Source organism: Cheilinus undulatus, linkage group 9, assembly GCF_018320785.1.
Source record: "Cheilinus undulatus linkage group 9, ASM1832078v1, whole genome shotgun sequence".
Taxonomy (NCBI): Eukaryota; Metazoa; Chordata; class Actinopteri; order Labriformes; family Labridae; genus Cheilinus; species Cheilinus undulatus.
The window spans coordinates 30,130,100-30,153,725 of NC_054873.1; the positions used below are offsets into that span (position 1 = coordinate 30,130,100).

Sequence of the window (23,626 nt, forward strand, 5' to 3'; positions counted from 1 at the left end):
TGCAACTTGTCAAGCTCATGCATATTTCAATTGTTGCTCCTCTGGGCTGCTATCAGATAGACCAAACTCGCTGAAGAGGCGGTGCTGTGGAGATGATGATGATGATGATGATGATGTGTAAAGCTAGGGGCTGGGTTTTTCAAACACCAGCTACACCTGCCCCTCCTCACCAGGGATGGATGATGATGAAGAGGAGATCTAAGCTGTGCATTCAGTGAAGCCCCAGACAAAAGGGTGCTCACAATGCCTGACTGAAAACCTGGATCCTACACCTTCATTTGCTCTCATCCTTATTCATCAGTCCTTCCCCAAACCAGATCTGTTGGAGGGGACACCAGCTCCGAGAGCTTTAGCTCCATGGTGCTTTGAACATTGAGGAATACTTCTACATCACCTTAGAGTCACTTCCTCATAGAAACCTCCCCTCAAGCAGAGAGGAGTACAGAAACTGAGGGACCTCGGAAAGGTGGAGCAGACCTCTGGTGCAACAAACTCAACAAGAATGAAGAAAAGCTCCTAGTGGATTTTTTTTGCCTTTCTCTCAACCGATTGTGTTAAGGAGCTATCAAGACACAATTTGATATAAAAGGAAAGAGAAAACAAAGACGCAGCAAAAATGCCTTTTGGGTTGGCGGGTTTGAGAGAACAGGTGCTAAAGCCTGGTAAGGAGGAAGTGAAGAACACCGTTGGGGACTCTCTGGGAAAACTGCAAAGGTGAGAGTCTGAAAGTGTTTTTGAGCCATATTTCACTAATCTATGTATGTAGCAACTGGAAAACAGCTTTTCACCTATCATCATTCAAGAGAACATTTATTTAATTTATAAAGGAATGGGACGGGTTTTCAAAGGGATGTGGAGAGCGAGCAGATTAAGCCCAGTGTGTTCCTACAGATCCTGATGATAAATGAATATTTGATTCCACTGCTTCCCAGGCATTACCAGTGATATAATCAGAGATTTTATTTTAGGACATTTATACATATTTCATATCTGATACATATTTCACATAGGGCTGGTGTGGGTGTATATGAGGAAGATTATTGTTCTTTAAGAGAAAGAGAGCTAAGAAGGCAATTTCCTGCCAAAGGAATCATTGTGCAGGTCCTTTGTCATGTTTAATAAGAATGCAATGACTAACATCATGAACACGTGAATTGGGAGCCTGCTTGGTCTTTTCAGTCGATCATTGTAAACATTTTAACACTGTGATTACATTCAGAATCCTGTTTTGTGCCCGAATACATTTACGTATTAGAGCAAATTACTTTTTGAGTTTGGGTGCAAAACAACTGACAGATTTAGAATGAAGAAAAGGTCTGTAACACAACTACTCTACTGTAAAGGAGCTTAAAGTAGACCAAAATTACATGAAGCTCGTTGAAATGGTGTATAAAAACCAAATTACAAAATATTCAGGAACAAAGCTGTAAGGGATGTTGATGTGCATAATTAACATGCATGATCACATTACAGTGATCAATCACTGTATCCCAGAGAGGAAACAGTGATGCCTATGATAATCTAGCACTTCATATATTGTATGAAAAACCAACTACTGACTTGAATCTTGAGCTTTCACTAAGCAGCAACCAGAGCCGTCACAAGGATTGAAAGACGTGATGCTTAGCCCAAATGGTTGCAGGTAATGCAAAAAATTGTTTAACATTATAAAAGGCTGAATTGATTTATTACTGGTTGCAGAGGATTTATCAGCAACTATTACGGTATCTGACTCACTTTCATTTCTTTACCTGATTTCTTTGGAAGAGCCTTTCCTGAGCCTTCAGGAGGTCACAGTCTAAGTGAGTTTATGATTTGGTATTTAAAAGTCTTAATGTTGGGGTGAGTTCATGGAAAAGATGTTAGAAAACATTCAATGCATTTAATAAAATACAAATGTGGTATATTATATCTAAAAATATAGTATCTGTTCTTTCAGGCTGTCCATGTCAAATAAAACTAGTTTATTTCTGCCTGCCACTGAAAGTTTTCTGTGTCTGAAGACAGGCTATAGCAGTGGTACTCAACCTTATTCTACCCAAGAGCCACATTGTCTCAAAAATGCTTTTTGTGAGGGCCACAATCCAAAACGATGTAAGGTCTTCATAGATCAGTTACCTATAGTTGAAATTAGATGAAACAATGAATTGGTGGATTATTGTGTGGTTAAATGGGATGCAATAGGCTATATAAAAAGGTCTGTGTCAGAAAAAAGGACATGCCACTGGTAATGAGCATACATTTGTATTTATGTTAGTTCTACTTGGCCTAAGGACTTGTTGAAATATTAGAATGTGCCAAGTTTGAGCTATGAGATGCTTTCCAAAGAGCTGATGAATTATGATTGGCTATTAATGTATTTTTATCTCACATTTGGACATTTACTGTAGATCCCTGGCTCTGTTAATTTAAAAGAGATACTTTCTATTTATTCTATTTTTTTCCCACTCATTATGAATGCTTTAAGCTAAAGGGGGAGGGGCCTCAAATTGGTCTTTGCCCTGGGCCTCCAAATGACTCAAACCGACCCTGCCTCACAACTGCAGCTCTTCAGACACATTGTTTATGTGGTAGCCTCATTTTTTTTGTAGCTTTGCTTTCCTGTTTCTGCTCTTTTGACAGTCTTTATCATCATTAGTATATTAAAGATCAGATAAAACACCAGTGTTTAACCACATTTTACTCGATATTAAGTTATGTCATTATGTGATCCGTGTTTTAGCCTTATTGATAACGACGTGTATCCCAATAGACATAAAATAAGAGTGTGGAAGAGCATCTGCGGGAAGTGACTGAGGAAAATTGTTGAAACGAGGGCATAAGTAGCCTCAATTTGAACACAAGCCAGCGTACCTTAATGAATGAACTTAGTGAAGAGATGCACCACTAGTGGACTTCCTCTCTTCTTTTTCCCTTACACACAGTCCTCTGCCATGCATGCACCCGACTGTTATAATATACAGATTAAAAGAATAAATGTTTTCACCTTAATTTGGCTGTTTGAGCCTGCTTCTTTGTGTGGGAAATAGATTTATTTATGTGACTTGCAATGACACATGGCACATGGTGTGCTGCATTCCTTAATTAAATTAATCTCTGTTTTTAATGTGATTATTGTTGGGGGTGGGGTGGCTTAAGCCCCCCCCCCCCCCAAAAAAAGGCCTAACAATATCTAAAGCAGCAAACACTTCCTCCAGTTCCCAACCCAAGTCACTACAGACTAAGGTGCCAAGAGTGAACATATATTTGACTTTATCGCTGGAACAACAGAACAGGGGCCACACAGTGGTGCATCCATCAGTGCTGTTGTCTCACAGCATGAAGGTTCCTGGTTTGATGTCTTGGGGCCTCACTATATGGAGTGTGCATGCTCTACCTTTGTAAACATTTGTTCCCTTTGGGTTCTCTGGCTTTCTCACATAGTCCACATGCTTGTTAAGTCAACTGATGACTTTAAAATTGCTTTTACTTGTGAATGAGAGTGGAGGGATTTCTTGTCTCCAGGTATGTCCAATTTGAGGGCCTACAACCTCAGTAGCATACTTCCTTTAAGCTTTAGAAAACATTCTAGTGGCACATCAAAGGTTGTCCCATTTCAAAAGCAGTAAATGCTGCTGTACAATGTGCTTTACTTTTGTGCAAGGGGGAATCCTTTGTGGCTGAATATCCCAAAATTAATTTAAGCACCAGTCCAAACAAGTTTGTGGACTCTTAAGCAGTAGAATAATACATGTTTAAATATTAAGTAAAAGTTTTAAGTTAAACAAATAGTTCCCACTACTAATGTTTCAACTGAAATGGGGCCTTAAAAACTTCATGTTATCTTAGGTCAAGTTATGTAACACTTTTGTTTTTTTAGTGCTAAGAAATAAAAGTGTAAGGTTGTTTCGACTGTGATGCAGATGGGGAATCTTCTGCAGATTTGACAGTCCCTTTTCAGGTTGTCTGACACAAGCTATGAACACTGAGTCCACTGAAGGATGCTACTGCTGATTTGGGACAAAGCATCTGCCTGTCAGCCGTGTGGCTAATTAGACGCCTGTTCAGGTTGTACCCCTTCTCTTGCCCAATGAGAATCTTAAGCACCACTTTGTGTACATCAGTAATGGATGTGCGTTATAACACCTCTAAAACATTCTTTGAAAACTGGTAATCATTTGCTGTGGGCAGATGACAGCCTTTTGTTGAAGTAAAGAGCCAGAGACTGACTAAGGGTTTTGGAACAGGTGTGCAGAGTGATGCACATGAAAGTAACCTGACAACAGCAGTGCTGTGACCTCTTTGGTCTTGGTTTCACCTCCTGCCCTCTGTTAGAGTGCAGACAGACTCATGTTACTGTGTTGTTTCTATTGCCACATTTTTACTGAGTTACAGACAAGTGACAGTATCCTGAAATGCTAATCATGAGAAAATTGGACACAATGTAATTCTGGATGTGCTTGTTTGAACTATGAAGCTTTAAATGGTCAAAGTTTCATGTTAATGTAAGAGTGAACTGAAAGAAGAATATTTTTCATGCCCCCTGCCGTTTGCTTTGTAGGAAAATAGATGGTAGTAACGTAGAAGAAGAGGACAACATTGAACTGACGGAGGATGGGCGTCCTGTGGCGTCGACTCCTCGTGCAGCCCCGCTGCTGGACTGCAGCTGTGGTGGTCTACCCAAGCGCTACATCATCGCCATCCTAAGCGGCCTGGGCTTCTGTATCTCCTTTGGCATCCGCTGCAACCTTGGCGTAGCCATTGTGGAAATGGTGAACAACAACACGGTCTATATCAATGGAACTCCTGTGCTGCAGGTATCTAACTCTACCAGACCATGGCCCTCTTAGGAGTTAAGAAAAAATTCATGGGGTCTTTTGGAATTATTCACCAAGTAATGATACCGGGGTGACCCCAGATACACAAATATGGGACAAATCATTCAAAGAGGGTAATTTGACTCTTTTCTCATATAACATTTGCTTATGAAACAAGGATCATTCCATTCCAACCCTATTGGGGTGGTAAATGTCTTGTTAACATAGATTTGTCTGTTTTCTCCATGAGTCATTGCTATAGTATATCAAGTTATTACAACTCATTAATGCAATATTTAAAAAATGATTTATCTGTTAATCTCCCCTGCAACATTAGGGATAAACTACATAATTTAACTGCATTATCAACTAATGAAAGTTGTTTCCCTGCAGTTATTGTTTAACATTATGCTAATTTGGTGTATAAAATGTGTATAAATGTGAAGAAATCTCTTAGTTCAGTGGTGCACATCCTATTTCCTTTGACACCCCCCCCCCATGTATCTGGGAAGAGCTTTTGATATCCTGTGAGCAGATGAAGACTCGTGCCACCCCTGAGATCCTAGTTTTCTTACATAGCACTGATCACGAGCATTGTTTTTAACAATGGACAATGAACAGCTGATCAGCCAAAGAAACTGAACTGGATCACTGTAGGCTGATGATCCATAAGATCCAAAATCCTCCCAGGAATGATGGCTTGGTTCTGAAACGCCCCCACCATCAGACTCCTCTTCACTTGATGTATCGAGCAAAATGACATATTATTAGTATAACATCAGACAGCAATGTCTATTGTTTGTTTACAGGTATGAAATTAAACAAAGAAAAACCATGTTTTATATGGTTTAATTTTTACCTGCATGGCAGTTCTCTGTAAAAATGCCCATGTTTAAAACTTGTATTTATCTAATCAACCTTAACAACACTAGGTGATACACAACAAACTTTAGAAAAAGTCGGCCTGACAGACTTCAAAACTTTATCAATAAAAAGCTAGAAAGACAGCACTGGATAATTTTACCTGATGGTGGTTGTAGTGTTAACGAGATTATAATCTAATACGTGTGTAAGCTTGTTTGTTATTTGAATGCTCATCGTACTTGTTTTTTTTTTTTCTCGCCTACAGTGGACATGCATACAGTGGTCAATAAGTTGAACAAAGGCTAAATTCTGACCAATCAGATTCGACTATATCCGTGATGATGAACATTTATGACTGCCACTCTCACAGACGGTTCATGTGAGACACTGAATATCTCAGAAAGGAAATGACATCATTTTCTGGAACATTGTATTTCCAATTCAGGTTTTTTTTTAATTAAACTTTATTCATAAACAAAGTCTGGCACTTACATTTATGAAATAACCACATTGCAAACATTACAGACTGAGAAACCGTTTGAAGAGGAGTTACACATATGGTGGCTTGCTTTAGCTTTGCTAGCTTTAGCTAAAGCTATCATAGCTATAATAGCTACGCAATAAATGCTACAACATAAGCCAATGTAGCTGTTAGCTTTAGCAAATGCAACTTAAGCTAACATAGCTTACATAGTTGCTTTGTGAGCTTGACTCTAACTACATTAGCTACATAGCTACATTAGCAATGTGAGCTACCCTATTGGCTGTTAGCTTTAGCAATGTGAGCTTTAGCAAATGTAGCTAAAGCTAAATTAGCTATGCAGATTAAGTAGATCCACATCTTATGGAGATGCTTTAGTGAGCTTAGCTTTAGCTTCATTAGCTACGTAATTCAGTTGTCTACATAGCTTTTGCAGCTAACGGATTTCTGTAAGCTTCCCAGGTGGCATTAAAATGTTTTCATGGAGGAGGAGCTTTTTTCCTGTGTGACTGTTTACTCGGCTCTACTTAGCATTTTATAATCAGGTTTTGCAGGTTAGGTTTTTTACTTTTAACCTTTGCTATCCTAACTGTTACCTTAACACTTACTGTAACCCTAAACAAAGGGTTTCTAATTTTATTTTGGAAGTTTTTGTGTGTATTTCCATTCTGAGATATGTGGCATCTCAGAAGAACGGTAGTGAGAGTGTCAGTCAGAAATGAGAAAGCAGCCCAAAAAAGCTATTCAGTATGGTATCAGAAATTACTTAATGTCTAATGTCTAATCAGTTTTACGAGCCTGTGCTTTAAAAAAAGAAGCTAAAAACAGCCTAAGATGAGTGAAAATAAAACAAATCCTCTTTTATTGCTGCTTGTGGCTTAACTTTCCGTATTTAAAAGTTAAAAAAGACTGGTAATCTCTTGTTACATTTTTTTATTGTTTCACATGCTGTTCTTTTCTAATGTTTTTTATCATTTGTCTTATTTTTAAAGTCCAATATAACCCAACCTTATCAAAAATAGGCATAATATAATGGCATTTTAGTAAGCTGGCATGATAAACACATACTTATCAACTCAGGTTTTTATGTCAACTTCTGCCTCAGGGTCTTTGTGAGTGCAGTTTTCCCTACCTGAGAATCAAATCAAAAGACGTGTTACCTGGATGCTTTTTTCACTTGTCATAACACAGCACATTAGCATCAGACCAAATGATGGACAACATGACAGGGGCAGGCATATGTAGCCAAAATATATTTCTTGCCCTCAGTTGCTGGCAACAGTATAGGCAGAAGTGACTGATTTTACTGTTAAACGCTAAGAAATAACAGATATTTATAAATATTAAATAAAAGATTCTATTTTCAAGATCTGATGAAGAAAAAAACAAAACACTGGCCCTTGTAAAAATGTAGTTGATGACCCCTCGATGATGTAGATCCTTGGATGGGAACACCCCTAAATGGTTCACTGTAATTCCAGACATTTCTTTGACAATTTTAACATGTGTGTGTTTTCTGCCTTTGTAGAAAGCTCAGTTTAACTGGGATCCGGAGACAGTGGGGCTGATCCATGGCTCCTTTTTCTGGGGATACATTGTCACTCAAATCCCCGGCGGTTTCATCTCCAACAAGCTGTCAGCCAACAGGTGACACATCTTCTATTAAGCATCATAATCTGTTCGTGTGTTTTATTTGAGCCCTTCAAATAACTGGTGTTGTGGTAAGATAGATTGTTTTTTTTGTCATTTGTTGATGTTTTGTGAGTTGACATAATTTCGTGGTCATATACACGAGACAGACTCAAAAACATGAATCTTTTTTGATAGTTAGGTCTCCCTCAGTGTGTGTGCTGAAAGGGTTAAAGCTGTACGGTGTGCGTAGCCGTGCTGATGGAGCGGATAGTGCTGTAATAAAAGCCTCACAGGAAAAGAGGACACGCCACTGACAGAGTTAATAATGAAAGATCCTTCCTCTGATTTCTTTCTGAAACACCAGACACTGGAATATTACAAGTGTCACTTACACACTGTTTTGGAAAAAGAGAGGGAAGGGGGGGGGGGTGAGGTGAGGGAGGAGAAAAGGGAGGGAGCTAAGCGTGGTGATGAAGCAGAAAGTTGTGGACTGAATGGGGATGTCTTTATCTCAGCGTATGAAAGGAGGAGATGTTAGATCTGGCTAACTATAGATGCTTTTTAAATACACTGCCTGTCAATATTAGAAACCAACACCACTAATGAGCAGTAGTATGTGTGTGCTTTACCAGCTTATGACACTGTCTGCTTAGAACTCTGGACAATATGTCTCTATTTCTGTTGTGAAAATGTGAAGCCAAAATACCTTTATGGCCAGAACTGGCATATTCCACTGGTGATGTCATTTTGGAGCCAAGATAATATGCAGGAAGCTGGTCAAACTGTGGAAATGACACCGTCCACTAACCAAAAAAAAAAAAAGGCTCTTTAAAAAGTTATGGTGAAATGTCAGCAGGCAGGAATCAAAAAAGCCTCTTGCTAAAGCCCAGACAAGTGGTGTGACACAATGCTCACGTATGGTCCGTTTTCGCAAAGCAATACAGTTTGGATCAGTAGAGTTTTACCATGGTTTAGCACATTAAACTCTGATCTGGTACCCTTGTTTCCTCAGCTGATGTCTGTCCAGCCTTACTCATTGTGACAGGAAATTGGTCTCTTTTTAGAGATCCAGATCATTTGGAGTGAAGTTCGTTGTTTGGCTCCAAAATGGCTCTTCATTTAAGAAGGTATGGCTGCAGACTGTTCATCTCTGACAGACTGTTCATCTGGGAGCCATGTATCTCAAAGGAAATGCTGTAATTTGCTGGTAAAACACATTAGCAGTTTTAGATTTTTTTTTTTTTTCAGAAATTCATCTGTAAACAAAGTCTGGCAGTTACATTAATGAAATAACTACCTTGCAAACATTACAGACAAAGCTACATTTCATATAACAGAAAAAGGTCAGTGGCCTAATCTGGGATTAAATCATGTATAGTTCTGTTTTAGAAGTATTGTCATAAATAGCTTTGTTAGCTTTAGCTAAAGCCAACATAGCTAAGCTAGCCTTGCAATTAATGTTACTACATAAGCCAGTGTAGCTAAGTTAGATTTAGCAATGTGAGCTTTAGCAAGCTTAGCTAAAGCTAACGTTGCTTTGTAGCTATGTTATCTATGTAGTATATGCAGCTAATGGAGCTACGTAAGCTACGTGTTTTCATGGAGAATGAGCTTGGGTAAACAGACTGTTTACTTGACCTTCTTAAAAGTTTAGAAAATAAGTATATCCGGGTTTGTAACTTCTAACCTTTGTAATACTAGCTTTTGCATTAACCTTTACCCATCCCTAACTTTGATACGATTTTATTTCAGTTTCAGTTTGTATTTCCGTTCTGAGATTTATGGCGTCTGAGATGAACAGTCTACAGTCAGTCTGTCTGGCTTCATCTGGTACTAGTTTGGCTTTTTAAATGTGGATTAAATAACAACATAGGATGGAGGAAAGTAAACTGGCTCTCAAATTGGAGTTAGCTACTGTGGCTCACATAAAAGAACCGTTTTCATAGAACAGGCTTCTTGGTGAATAGCTCATCATCACTGGGTTGCTTACCCTGCAAGGTATATTCAGTTAATAGTATATCACAGTTGTAGTTAAAAGCATGTTTATGACAAAATGATGGATGTTTTTATGTTAAATATAGCTTTACAAAAATATATTTGAAAATTATTTGACGTGTGTCTTAACTTTATAGTTTGACTAATGTCCATCTGTTTAGAAGGTGGAGATGAGGTTTTGACCTTCATTGCAGCCAGTCAGCAGGGGGAGCTGTAAATATTTTGGCTTCGCTCCAGGCAGCTGTTGCTCCGTACACTTTATTACGCAGTCTTTGGTTTCTGACTGAACTGATAAACAAGTCAAAGTTTAATTTATTTTTAATCTCTTGGGATATTTTCTGAAAGATCTGCGTAGAGAAAACTTTCTACGCAGAAGAAGGAGCATCCTTCGTTAAATTACAAGTTAAAATTACTTAAATTTATTTTCAGTAACTTGACTGTCAAATTTTAACTTCCTGAGAGACATTTGACCCTTTATATGTTTATTTAGGGTGGCTTTCACACAAGGGGTATTTGGAAAAACTGCAGTTCCTTCAGCATCCACTTGAGGCTCTGAAAAGTCTGAAGGTTCCCATTAACATCTATGTTAGGAGACCTGTTTTTACAGCAGAAGTATACACATTTACAGACTGGTACAAAAACAGTTTTAGCTCATAGCTCATTTGTGTATTAGTTCACACTGAGGAGTTGTTTTTGTATCTTATGGTTTTATTAAGGTTAAAGTCTAACAGACATTGACAGGTTGCTTTTTGCCAAAGACCTGCCTCCGCTCCACCTTTTTTCCCTGTTGGTCCGCTGACCAAAAGTTAGTGTATCAGTATTTACAACATAATAACTGCTGTCATTAGGCTGGAAAATGTTGCTTCAGAAGCCAATGAGGGACATAAGAGACTTTTCCATGTTTTATATTATGTTTAAATTAACATATTTACATCCTCTACATTTTCTCCCTCTGGTGTCAAATCTTTTCTTTTCATGTCATGGCCCCAGACAGAATCATGAGATATCCTGATAGCATTATCTTACCACTCCAGTCAAAATGTTAACATTTCTGCATTTCTGCAGGGTATTTGGAGCGGCCATATTCCTGACATCAGTGCTCAACATGTTCATCCCATCAGCAGCCAGGGTTCACTATGGCTGTGTCATGTTTGTCCGTATCCTGCAGGGCCTTGTAGAGGTAAGACCATGATGTCTGTGAAATAAACAGAAACACTGACTCATCAATTTAACATAATATTCTCACTTCTTGAGTGAATTTTGTTTCCTTCAGAGAGTTAATGAGTTTTCATGTCTTTAACATTTTAGTTGATAGCTGTCTGCCTAGCTATCAAGATTAGCTGCTTTGTTTTGTTTTTTTTTGCAAAGCTAAATTTTATATTTCATAATAGCTTTATATTTTTTAACATATATGTAATCCGTACCAATGCACTCATCAATGAGGAAGATCACAAAATATCAAACTACTCTTTTAAAGCCTTTCCACTTTTTCATATTAACCCTTAATTAACTCTCAAGTTAAACTGGCAGTTATCAGCATGATCATTCAAAAGGAAAAAAACACGTCGTATTTGTTCCTTACCAACTCTTTGCAAATAACAGTATGCGGTCTGAGACAATAATAACTCAGCTTGAATAAGGGCTCTTTACTATATTACAGCAACAGAAGTATAAGATTTGAGACACATTGATAGTGTATTTTGAGGCTGCCTGTGTAGACCTCTCAGATCAAACTGAAATGAGATATCCTGCAGAGGGTGCCTGTGTCACCAGTCCTTACGGTTACATTTCTAAGCATCTGCTATTTCATCTAGCAACCTCAACAGCTTCAGTGCAACTAGCTGATTTAATTTTCTGATTATTATCACCTTATGATTTATGAAGAGCAGAAAACTCTCGTTAATCTACAAAAAATAGCTGACAAACTTCCAGACAGCACTGAAAAGTAAACACGTTTTTGTGATTGTCAAAGCTTTGGGAAAATATATCAGCTCTTGGCGAGTGTTATGACTTCTTTTTTTGACTCTTTTCTCATTTTTTAACTCATGCATCATTGGTAATTGTTAATGTCAGATTGTGATTATTTATACTGGTTTATAAAAGAAAAAGGGAAAAATGTTGTGGCATACAATATGCAAGGCCATGAGGGCTCCACTCTGTCGGATGGCGTTAGAAGTCTGCATTTGCTGGAGCAGCCTTCAGAACAGGACGACTTTGACATTCATAATCAGGCTTCAAATGCATACTGCATCAACAGCATCCTCCTAAATGGGACATAGCTAAAGAAGACTGTTTAAAACTTGACTGTAACAGAACAACCCAAACATTCTCCTTGCAGAGCAACTGTGATTAGCTACTTACGCAAGGGAACATTTCAATCTAAAATTGTTTGTAAACAGAAATAGTTATTTTAACCAAATTCTTATAAAAAATAATGCTGCATATCAAAGCTTTAATCTTTGACCATTGACATTTTCCTCACTCTTTCACTACTAGGGCGTCACCTACCCAGCATGCCATGGGATGTGGTCCAAATGGGCGCCACCTCTTGAGCGAAGTCGACTGGCAACAACTTCATTCTGTGGTGAGCATTTCCTGTGTACCCCTGTGAATATTTCTCAGCACTAAATAAATACTCCCCAACAGATTCCTACTGATACTGGCACTGGTCAGTTCATGGACATGAGAGAGCTGGTTTTGCTTTGCAGATTTGGTCCACTGCTGCCTCAGCTGAAATTGAAATAACCAGGTTGCACTTTAAACTGGTACCATGACAACCCAGGCATCAAAACCCTCTTGACATTGTTTGTAAATGAACGGGCCTCACCTGCGTACTCTAAAGGAGCCTCTGCCTCTATTCACCTTAATGAAGTGTCACATTGCTTACCTATTAATGTACTCTCACTCTCCCTGCTGTGTTCAAAACAGCAGCGAGTTCATAAATCTCTTTTATTAGAGAAAACTCATCAAAACACTCTCATTGACTGTTTTATCAATGGTTCCCAGGATGATTTTTTTATTGAGACTCTTTAAAATATGTTGTAGTTTTTCAGTAATGCTCAATATTTCTGATTTAAATTGTGAAATTACAAAGAGACTCTTTTTGAATGAAAGTAAATCCAGTTATTTGATGAATTCTGATCATATTTCTGATCTGATGTTACTGCTGCTTTAATGATTCCTTGATAATGAAAAATGAAATTGTTCCCAGGCTCGTACGCAGGAGCAGTGATCGCCATGCCGTTGGCCGGAGTGCTTGTTCAATACGTTGGGTGGTCTTCAGTCTTCTACATTTATGGTAAGATTTATGTTTGACTGTTCTTCTTCACAACAGCACTCACACAAATTAAAAACAAAGTGGTATAAAACTTGTTCATTTAACAACAGAAACATTTAAGATAATTATAAAATTAAGAAGGGTGGGATAACCATCCACCTGGGAGTGAGGCCAAAATATTTAGAGTTCCCCCTGCTGACTGGCTTGTCTTTATTGAAAAATGGGACAGGAGTCAAACTGGGAAACTAAGATACACCTATTCTAAATTTTCTGAAACCTGTGTGCTGTTGCCATTGTTAAAAAATTATCACACTGATTTATGTCTATTATGCCCAGTACAGACCAAAGATTCATGACAAGAGAGGTCAAAACTTGCAGCAATTTGCAACGGAGAACGCTGTAACATTTTAAAATCCTGCCAGCTCAGGATGGCATTTTAACTTTAATTCCTGTATCTTTATCATCATGATATATCAGAGCATCAGGCTGTTTGATTCCTGTTCATCACAAACTCACTTATCATCAACATTGTAGGGTGGCAACAAATATAAGGGCACATGGAAACACAAAAATACTTTATGTCTTACATAGGGATCAAAATGGATTTATCTAGGGATGCCAAGGATTTCACATTGAGGAAAGTTTAAAATATACTATATTTGGGAGTGACTTCCTATCCTTAAATGCTGAAAAGGCTTTCGACAAGGTGGATTGGCCCTATCTTTTTAATTGCTAAAAAAGATTTGGATGTGGGAATTCACTCATAAAATGGGTACAGATGTTATCTATGAAACCTACTGCAGAAGTTATAACAAACAGAAACATTTACAAAACAATTGAAATTAAAAGACGATGCCGTCAGAGCTGCCCTTTATCCCTGTTATTTTTACTTTGGCAGTTGAACCATTAGCCATAGCTGTAATAAACCACACTGGAGCTGCAGGAATAACAGTGAGGCAAGTGGAACATAGGCTCTTGTTATACACAGATGACATTATTTTGTTTATTTCACACCTAAGTAGCATCATATCTACCTTGTTAGAGTTAATAAAAGCATTTGGTAATATCTCTGGATATACAATCAATAGAACAAGTCTTCCATTTTATTACTTATGGAAAATGAAAACCCACCAAGAGAAGTGCTTCAATTTACAGTCGTTGACAAATTCACAAGATTGGGAATACAAATCATGTCAAGCTTAGATAAGATTGTCAAAGCCAACTATGAACATTTAATGGAGGAAATTGTGGAGTAAACTACCAGGTGGGTGTCCTTGCTTATGTCCTCGATCGGCAGAATTAACACACTAAAAATGATTATACTCCCTAAAATTTTATATATATTTCAAAACATTCCTCCCCTCCCCACCTGATGGCTTTTCTCAGAAACTTAGAAAGGTATTTCTTGGATGCATATGGAATAATAAAAGTGCCAGAATTAGACTGTCGCTATTATTTTTACCATATGACAAAGGTGGCATGAAATGTCCGAATATAGCCTGGTATTATTGGGCAGTACAACTTAAGACAACAAAAGAAATCTACAGCCTTGAATTTCTCATGTATTAGCTCATACAGTGCCAGGCGCCCTGAAGCTGTAAAAATTAGAGCCTTTTCAAAATGATATTTCCATCATTTCTATTTCCCTAAAAAAAAAAGCTCACATTATTTTTAGAATAAGGGTTTATAATTTGAAATAGTTTGAATTGTTTGAAGCTAAAAATGTTTTTTTAATTGATTTAATAAACTTTGTTGAGTTTTTTTTTTTTTTTAAAGCATTTAGTTATAATTGCCTAAATTTAGTTTGCAATTTAAGAATTTAGGCTGCTTTTCATATACTCAGAAAAAAATCACATAAGTGTGTTTTTATAGCCTACTAGTTTACAAGTTTTCTATTAGTATGTATAATAGCGGCATCATTAAAGCATGATATATTTAAAGTATTCAGGCTTTTAATGTGATACAGAAAACTTACACTAGCCTGAGGGGTCTTAACATTTGACAGGCAAGTTAAATGTATGATTTCTTTAGTTAGTGGAAAGGGTGTGGCATTAACTCTTTTATTCCATGTTTCAGCCCCTGCTGAGTGGGGATTTTGGCTATACTTTGTTACAAAGGAAGGCAACTTTGGCGCTGTCTCATTTCACTCCCTGTCCCTACTGTTTAGCTCTACTTAGCACTATAGGGTGTCCAGATTCTTGTTTGAATGACGGGGTGGGTTCATGGCCCTTTAAACTGAGATTTTCTGAAAGCGCACTCCAAACCAACTGTTATGGGAAATGTTCCAGAATGCCTCGCAAATCTCATCAACAAGATTTGAAAATTATGACAACAATCTTATATCATAATTTAATGTTTTCTTTGTTTAAAGCATTGTGGTAATTTTGATATCTAACAGCACATAAAAGAATCTCTTGTCGTAGAAATTTCAGGTGTTGTCGTCTCTGTTTTACATCACGCTGTAAATGACAACTGAGGACATGTCAGGAGCTTGGAGGATTGTTCCATGTGGAAGATTTCACCTCTACCCCTGGGAACACAGTGGGCAAGGGGCCAATCAGAAACGAGGGGTAAAACTTAGAGACAGAAATGAACCATAGGCACCTAGTCTGTATTAACATGCAGTGTTACAGACAATAAAGTGGGGTTGACTTTAGAAGTGCACAGACTGAACAAAAATGACCAATATTGGCACCAGTTAAAAAAAAAAAAAAAAACCTCTTTAAAGACATTTGAAGCACAAAGTTTACAACTCCTTCAGTCATCTCTTATTAGAATAAAATAATACAAGCCTTAGTTCATAATATTTGGCACAGTGTTACTGGGCTGGGCTGATTTTCAGATGTTGGTTCATTAGATACTCGAGGTTCAGCTTAGTGACATACATCGTGGTTTTAGTTAGTCCCAGCTGGCAGGCTGATCTGTTAGATTTGTACTTGGTATTCTTTGCATATTATGTGTTATCTGAGCTGCTTCAGATTTGATTAAAAACGATTAACACTGACGAATGAGTCATACCTCACCAAGTGTTCTTTAATAAAAATGTACTCTGGATCTGCTGTGATATGATCTCATGATTTATTGATGTAAATTAGCATTTTCCTGTCTAGGCTCTGAGCCTCACACCTGATTCATTTCATTTTCATAATGAAAGTTTTGGTGGTCCAGAGAAGGTCAGCCTCGCTTTATTTAGTCAAGGCTGCTCTCCAACATCTTACAAAAGCTTGACTTATAATTAAACATCTCAAAGTGAGTATGTACAAAGACAGTGTGGTTTTCTTTTGTTTTTAAAGGTGTTTTCGGGATCATCTGGTACATCATGTGGCTCCTGCTGGCGTATGGAAGTCCTGCTGCTCATCCCACAATCACTGAGGAGGAAAGGACGTACATAGAGACCACGATTGGTGAAACAATGCAGCAGATGAGTGTGACTGAGGTATGTGAGTGTAATTTTTCTGTTACTTTCAGGATTTGGCAATCCTTTGTCTTCCTTACTCCACATGCAAATAATACACCAACCTCTCTCTCCAAACTGCAGAAATTCAAGACCCCTTGGCGTCGTTTCTTCACCTCCATGCCTGTCTATGCCATCATCGTGGCCAACTTTTGCCGCAGCTGGACCTTCTACCTGCTCCTCATCAGTCAGCCGGCATATTTTGAGGAAGTCTTTGGGTTTCCCATTAGCAAGGTTGATCCTGCATTTTCACAACAGCAAAGTTTAAAACAAGTCAACTGAGTGATAACACAACAGCTTCCTGCATTTGTGTGTGATCTCCCAACAGGTGGGCATCCTGTCTGCTGTTCCCCACATGGTGATGACAATTGTGGTTCCTATTGGGGGTCAGCTGGCCGACTTCCTACGCAGCAACAAAATAATGTCTACAACAAATGTGAGGAAACTCATGAACTGTGGAGGTATGTCCTTTAAACCAGAGGCCAGGTTGTTTCACTAGTAAGGACCACACCATCATTTAATATTGGAACAATTCTTTTGAGGAAATGATGTGAAAAGTTTGCTGACATTGGTTTCGAGGAGCTTAGGAGGTCTGCCATAGCTCTCGGGCACGACGAACCCACAAGGGGTGGGAAGACAGAGAAAGGTGGTAAGGATTTGTAAAATTCTTGATGCTGACGTACTTTTAATAGTCGGAAGACAGCTGCCATTAAGGAGTTTATGGAAGAGTAGGACGCCATTCATACAAACTTCAGTTGTTTATGTTTTGTTTACAATCATTAAATGATAGAGGTAAGAGACACTGGTCTATTAAAGTGGGCCACAACAGGGGGTATGGTCTAGACCTGCCCGTCTTAAGATAACTTTAGTTATGAATTGGCACTGTACAAACAAAGGTTGATTGGTAATCAATCAGGTTCTGCTACTGATTTCATATGACAGAAAGGTGGTGTTAATCCTGTAATGATGGAGTTGGGAACTTTCAGACTAACTGGAGAGCTGTTAAAGGAGATAATCTAGGAAATGGTTAGGCTTTTCTGGGTTTTGAGGATTGAAGATTGAAGATGGTTTACCTATTTGACATTGGATTAGGGAAGGGCTGGTGTTGGACTGATGTCTGCAAGAGTGCCAAGCATCTGAACTGGTGACCTGTGGAGAGTGCAATAAATGGAGTGCTGGATGTTACTTATAGATAATATCGGTTACAGTGAGGTTGTCTAGTAGTTTATAAATCAATTGTGAGACCGTTTGAGACCTCGTAGAACAGCTGCAACTATGGCAGGGTGGGTTCTGAAGAGAGAAGAGACTTACACTTGCAGAATTTTTCTGCCCCAACACTAAGGATGATCCCCAATACCCCCCAAATGTCAGAGTGCTCCAGCAAGTGACCTCGTTGGACCGTAAAGCAAAGTGGATATGGAAACATAAAGACCTGGTAACAAAGATTGGTGGATACTTTAGATAGGTGAAAGGCTAGGCTTGAGCTGATTGAGGCCATACATCGGTGATAACATTGTGATGTCAATAGCTCAAAGTGAGACAGAAAGACAGAACAGAAGACAACAGGAGCCATAAGAGTCCTAAATGGTTGATCATGGACAGGGACAGGGGTATTGGCATCCCAGTGCAAATACCCCTGCTGTTGAAGCTTAAATGCTGATCATGATTGGAGATGGAGGCACTGACATCCTGGTGCCACTGGGTAATGTGCAGTTTTTGTTGTCTGTGGTTCACACTTCTCTGTTAATCTTTTACCTCTACTTTGGAGACAGCTAAATGTGATTTCCCACTTCCAGCCAAAGTCAGCAATGGCCTGATTATCAGATGTTTTTAAAGATTATGTTGCCAGATTTTCCTGTAGTGTGAAGAGTGTTTAGAGTGATTTTACCCTTCCATACCTGCTCAGAGGACAGTCAGGGGGCCCCTGTTTTGAAATTGTGAATAAATCAGAAATCCTGTTGGGTGGGGGGAACATGGAGGATGACCCAACATGCACTGGGGATTTTTCGAGGGATGGAACGATAGCCAATCAGGAAACAAGCAGACTTATAAAAGGAAGTCTACAAACATCACCATGGTAACGACAGTAAACACAAAGCATGAAGTCAGATGCACATCAAAAATTGAGCACCTGCTTACTTTAAGAGCTAAAATGTTAAATATGTTATTATTTGTGGTATGTAGATGCAAACATGCATTTTGCTGGCGTTGGGCCAAAACCTTCCACCTCTTTTTTCATAAATCAGCACTATTGGTCACACTTGACATCTGTCAGTGGGTTTTAAAAGTTTTAAACCAATAAAAAGTGCCAAAAAATTGCTGACTACTACCATTCAGTGGTAATTTTTTTGAAAGATACAGTGTTTTTCCCCGCTTCCCTAAAAGTGGTGGTTTTATTGTTAGGAGGTTATGGCCCAATGGCAGCAAATTTCAGCTGTGTGCATTCGAATATCCATTTAATATCATGGAAGACTAAATGTCATTAGCATGCACTTCTGCTTAAAATAATTTCAACTCAGTAAATTCTGTACAAAACATTTTACCAACACTCCAAGTTGACCTTTCCAGATTGAGGTGCTCAGAAAATCTTTGATTGTATGTTTTCATTTTTCTAACTCTTGCTGACCTGTCTTGTATTTTTACAGGGTTTGGGATGGAGGCCACCCTGCTGCTGGTAGTTGGGTTTTCTCACACTCGAGGAGTCGCCATCTCATTCCTAGTTCTGGCTGTAGGGTTCAGTGGTTTTGCCATTTCAGGTATTACAATATTACAATTATTAAAGGTATGGTATCAGATAAAAAAATCAATTTACTAAATTCCTCTATTCTTGCATTTAACCATGCATTTCCCCCTTCACAATAAGACTTGTTTTTTTTAACGTAAAGAAAGAAAGGTTTTGTCATTTTAAATGACTTGTACACCGAAAAAGTATTTTCCTCATTTGATCAACTCCAAACAAAATTTAACTTAAGCCATCACATTTTTTCAGGTATCTCCAAATCAGGAATAATGTCAAAGCTAGCATTTCAAATCATGACATTTTCACTCCCCCAACTAGACTTACCCTCCTATTTACAAATACACCTTAAAACAGAAAACTAGTGTGTAAATTTGTTAGTGCATTTGCAAATGAGACTGCTCCATCCACACAACACCCAAAGGCATCCTGCAAAGAAAAAGATGGGTGTAGAAATCTCAGAAGCGTTTTGGGTTAAATCTCCCCAAAGCATACACTCATGCTAAATTACCTCAAGACATCAGTTAATTCAGAATAAAGTTATACACAGACTCCAGGTGCATGAATAATATAACAGAAAGTTATATTATTCATGCACCAACCTACATTTATATAATTCATCTGTATCACCACTCTGCATTACATGTAAACAATCTGATGGAGTACCTGCATATGTTCTGGTTGAACTCAAAAAGTTCTGGTCCGCAGTATTTTTCTGCTTTTGAATTGTTTATGGACATTTCCCCAAATCCAGAAACAACCATTCTGGGTTTTTTCTCAATGGCTAGAAGCTCTGAGCCACTTCATCAGTGCAATACGGCATGATAATTGGGAAGAAAAGTCATTGAAAACCCTGGAACAAAGAGACATCCCTGTGCTTTGAAGTCTGGCTCATGGATCTCTCCAGTAGTGCTGTAGTGTCGATACTACAGTATCAATATTTACAAAGTATTCGTTTAGTATTGAGTACTTTTAAAAAGCACTGATATTAGATTAGTAATTAAACAAACCCTCTATTCACTGTCCTCTTCTACTTGTTTTTAGTCATTCTCCCTGCCTGTATTAGAAAATGTAAAAGACATTGTGCTGCTGCTCTGCTCCTCATGTCATCTGACAGTGGAGACCAGTCAGATGGAGCAAACAAACACATACATATTCACAGCAGCAGCAAGCATGCACACATTTGGTTTTACTTTACACAAAAACGTAAAGGAGAGTAAACATTTTTGGCTTCTGACAACTTTTCAGTGCCTTTTCAGATCAGTGTTCTGGCTTATTGACTGGCTGAAGAAAACTACAAAGAAAATTACAGATAAAACATTTAAAGCTCTGGTAAACTTTTCTTTATCTCTTCCCTGTTCTCAGTCTTTTCAGGTATGCAGATTTAATAAAAAGGAAAATGCAGTTCTACTTTTCCTTTGGGTGTGAAGCAGTATAGCTGAGTTTACCTGCCAAGGCTCCACACTGACAGCTCTCCTGAATGTTTTATAGCCTGTTGTCAAGGAAACAACCAAAAAATCTTTGTGGATTTAATCCATTCTCTCCTCATGAAATATTCAAATGTAATGAAAAGATAAGATTAATTGTTTCATAAAAATGCCCCATTTTTTATATAATCTAAGAATGAGGTATGTGCTTTGTCTTCAGGCTTCAATGTCAATCATCTGGACATCGCTCCTCGTTATGCCAGCATCCTGATGGGAATCTCTAACGGGGTGGGAACGCTCTCGGGAATGGTGTGTCCTTTGATTGTCGGAGCCCTGACTAAGCACAAGGTATAGCAACTAGATTTAAAACTGCATTATCTTTTATATTGAAATACAAAGTTGATTTGTTGTTCTACCCAGTTTGTCCTAAGGGTTTTCTTTCATGCTGTTACTTTCGATTAATGGATTGAATTATTCTTTCTTATCATTAATTACCTTTATTTTCCAACATCATTTTGCTTTTCTGCCAAAAACCAAATCTGTGTTTAATCTCACATAAATCCAAATATCCCGGTATAATTCATGATGCATAGTGCAGACATAGTTTTTAATGATGCCATGAGCACAGCAGTGCATTTATGGCATAAAATCAGTTATGTGAACTCAAAACTTTAGTAAGTCTGCATAATACCACAAATTAATAGACTCTTCTTTTCCCCACAGACTCGTCTGGAGTGGCAGAATGTCTTTGTCATTGCGTCCATGGTGCATTACTCAGGAGTCATCTTCTACGCCATCTTTGCTTCTGGAGAGCAGCAGGAATGGGCCAACCCCGAGAGCACCAGCGAGGATAAACGTGGCATTATTGACGAGGATGAACTGGCTGAAGAGTCAGAGCTGAACACTGACAACACTGTGGCTCCAAAGAGGAGCTACGGCACCACGGACAATTCATCCGGGCAGAAACAAAACTGGACAAAGAAAAGAGGGGCCTCCATGCAAGAGGAGGAGGAACATTTTAGGAATGGGGACTACCAGGATGGCTACCAGTGAGACACCCTGTGGGCCAAAGGACTTTCAAAACCTTAAAACCCTGTAGAAGCTAACATTTCATTTCATACCTTTGGAAATGTAAAAAACTTCAAGGAATAGACGGCAGCAGATGCTTTATCTGTACCTCATAATGGCCCTTTTCTTTATTTTGACTAATACTCCAGTTTAACTGTGATGTGCTGTCAAATCTACAGCAAGAAATCAAATATAGACAGAACAAAAAGTCAAACTTTTATAGCATTTTTATCAGGAGCAACATTACGTTGAAAGATCAGCATATCGATAATTTAACCAGACATTAAACACTAGTGAAATCTTCACTGACACATACTGTAGACTAGAATTCATCCTTTGATGGAAACTTAACAACAGACCAAGGTTAATAAAGAAATCATTGCAAGCAAAACGTTGACTGAACTTTATGTAGCTTACTTTGCACCTTGTGAAAAGTTTTATGTTTAGTGTCAGCTATGCAATGTGAAAAAGAGGTATGCTTGTTGAATGTATTAATGGGGTTTACAGCAGACCATAGTGTTAATGTAATGAGCCTTAATTTGTTTTCTTTCTGTTTTTGCTTTTATGTATTTGCTGTTGCTAGCACACTCTCATTGTTAAGCTCGCTCCCCAGGTCTGAGCCGGTTTTTATTTAATGTATTCAAGTAACCACTCTCCATCCAAGCAGCACAAGAGGACAAAACAAAGTCTTGCATAACTCCATCATGCATTTTGTGCAGCTGCTTTCCTTGTGTATTTTTTTCAGTTTTTTAGTGTTTCATAACTGGAGACAAAGTTTGTTTCTAAAAAGCAGTACTGTAATGTTTCACTCTTCACTCTTTCACTTTTTCTCTAACTCTTTATCATTGATGCTAAAGAGGCAAAATATGATTTTCAATATTTAATATTTATGTTTTTGTTTGAGAGACCATTGATTTAGCGGCACTTTACTAGAACATAAGGAGGATGTTATAAAACACATTTCTATAATGTATGAAGATTGTTTCAGAGACATAAAATCCTTGAAGAGCTTGACAGTTCAAAATTATTGAGTCATGCATGAGGGAACTATTTCATGTGATTATGTGTTTAAAAAAAGGGAAAAAGAAAGTTTGCATGGTGGCATTGTAGAGTTGTTTTCAGTGTTGACCTTCTTAGTTCAGCTTGTTAGCATGCTAACATTTGTACATTTGACAAAAAGACTGGAGGAAAATCCTACCTGAAAAATTGGAACTAAGGATACACAGTGCATGAATAAATTGATTTAGTCCACTCTAATGCCAGCTGTTAGTAAGCTTTAACCTCTACGGACTATGGCTAAGTCCCATTTCAGGGGAGGCATCCTTCAGACAATGTATTCTTAGACAAATTATGTCATAATGGCAAGTCATAGGCTTTTCCATTTATAAAAGCCTTTGCACACTCAGTCTGTTTTTTTTCCATCCAAAATTGTTGCATGTTAAAAAAAAGACAGAATACCAGGCTGTCTTAATCATGCCTGCACAGTGTCACCTCCATTTTCAATTTCTACACCTGCCTTATGATCCGCTTGTGAAATTTACTGCAGAGCAAATCGCTCCATCTCTTGCAAATCTGAGCAATCCACTGCACGGCTCCAGTCCATCTCCAGTGCGTCCCAGAAGCACCACTCCCTCCTCTCTGCTCGGGGTCTATTTTCAGCACAGTCAGAAAATGTGCAAAGTGTCAACTTACAAAATCTTGAATTGAGGAGTCTTTTCAATAACAAAAATGTTCTCAATTCATTGTCTTTACAAAAAGGTAAACTAATGTTCACAATTTAGAATTCGTTTTTCGTGATGAAGGAGAAAAGCTGTATGAAAAGTTCCGACTTGCATCTCAAACACACACATGCTACACCCAAAGCATTTTGGGAGCTCGGGGAAGGTGTCAGAACT

At 38.3% G+C, this 23,626-nt stretch overlaps 1 protein-coding gene across 1 annotated transcript; it reads left to right on the plus strand.

Annotated features, from left to right (window-relative positions):
* Positions 1–616: 616 nt before the first annotated feature.
* Positions 617–21,987, plus strand: slc17a8 (solute carrier family 17 member 8). Its single transcript, XM_041796121.1, has 12 exons — positions 617–714; positions 4,541–4,796; positions 7,670–7,788; positions 10,834–10,948; positions 12,265–12,352; positions 12,980–13,066; positions 16,339–16,481; positions 16,584–16,733; positions 16,828–16,960; positions 19,145–19,255; positions 20,884–21,011; positions 21,387–21,987. The coding sequence occupies exons 1-12, from the start codon at positions 617–619 to the stop codon at positions 21,714–21,716; spliced, it is 1,758 nt and encodes a 585-aa protein (XP_041652055.1). The 3' UTR covers positions 21,717–21,987.
* Positions 21,988–23,626: the final 1,639 nt, after the last annotated feature.

Coding starts and splice junctions, on each gene's coding strand:
- slc17a8 (XM_041796121.1), top strand. CDS start 617: ATGCCTTTTGGGTTGGCGGGTTTGAGAGAACAGGTGCTAAAGCCTGGT. Junction 13,067..16,338: donor TTCAGTCTTCTACATTTATG/GTAAGATTTATG, acceptor TTGTTTTTAAAG/GTGTTTTCGGGATCATCTGG. Junction 21,012..21,386: donor GAGCCCTGACTAAGCACAAG/GTATAGCAACTA, acceptor TTTTCCCCACAG/ACTCGTCTGGAGTGGCAGAA.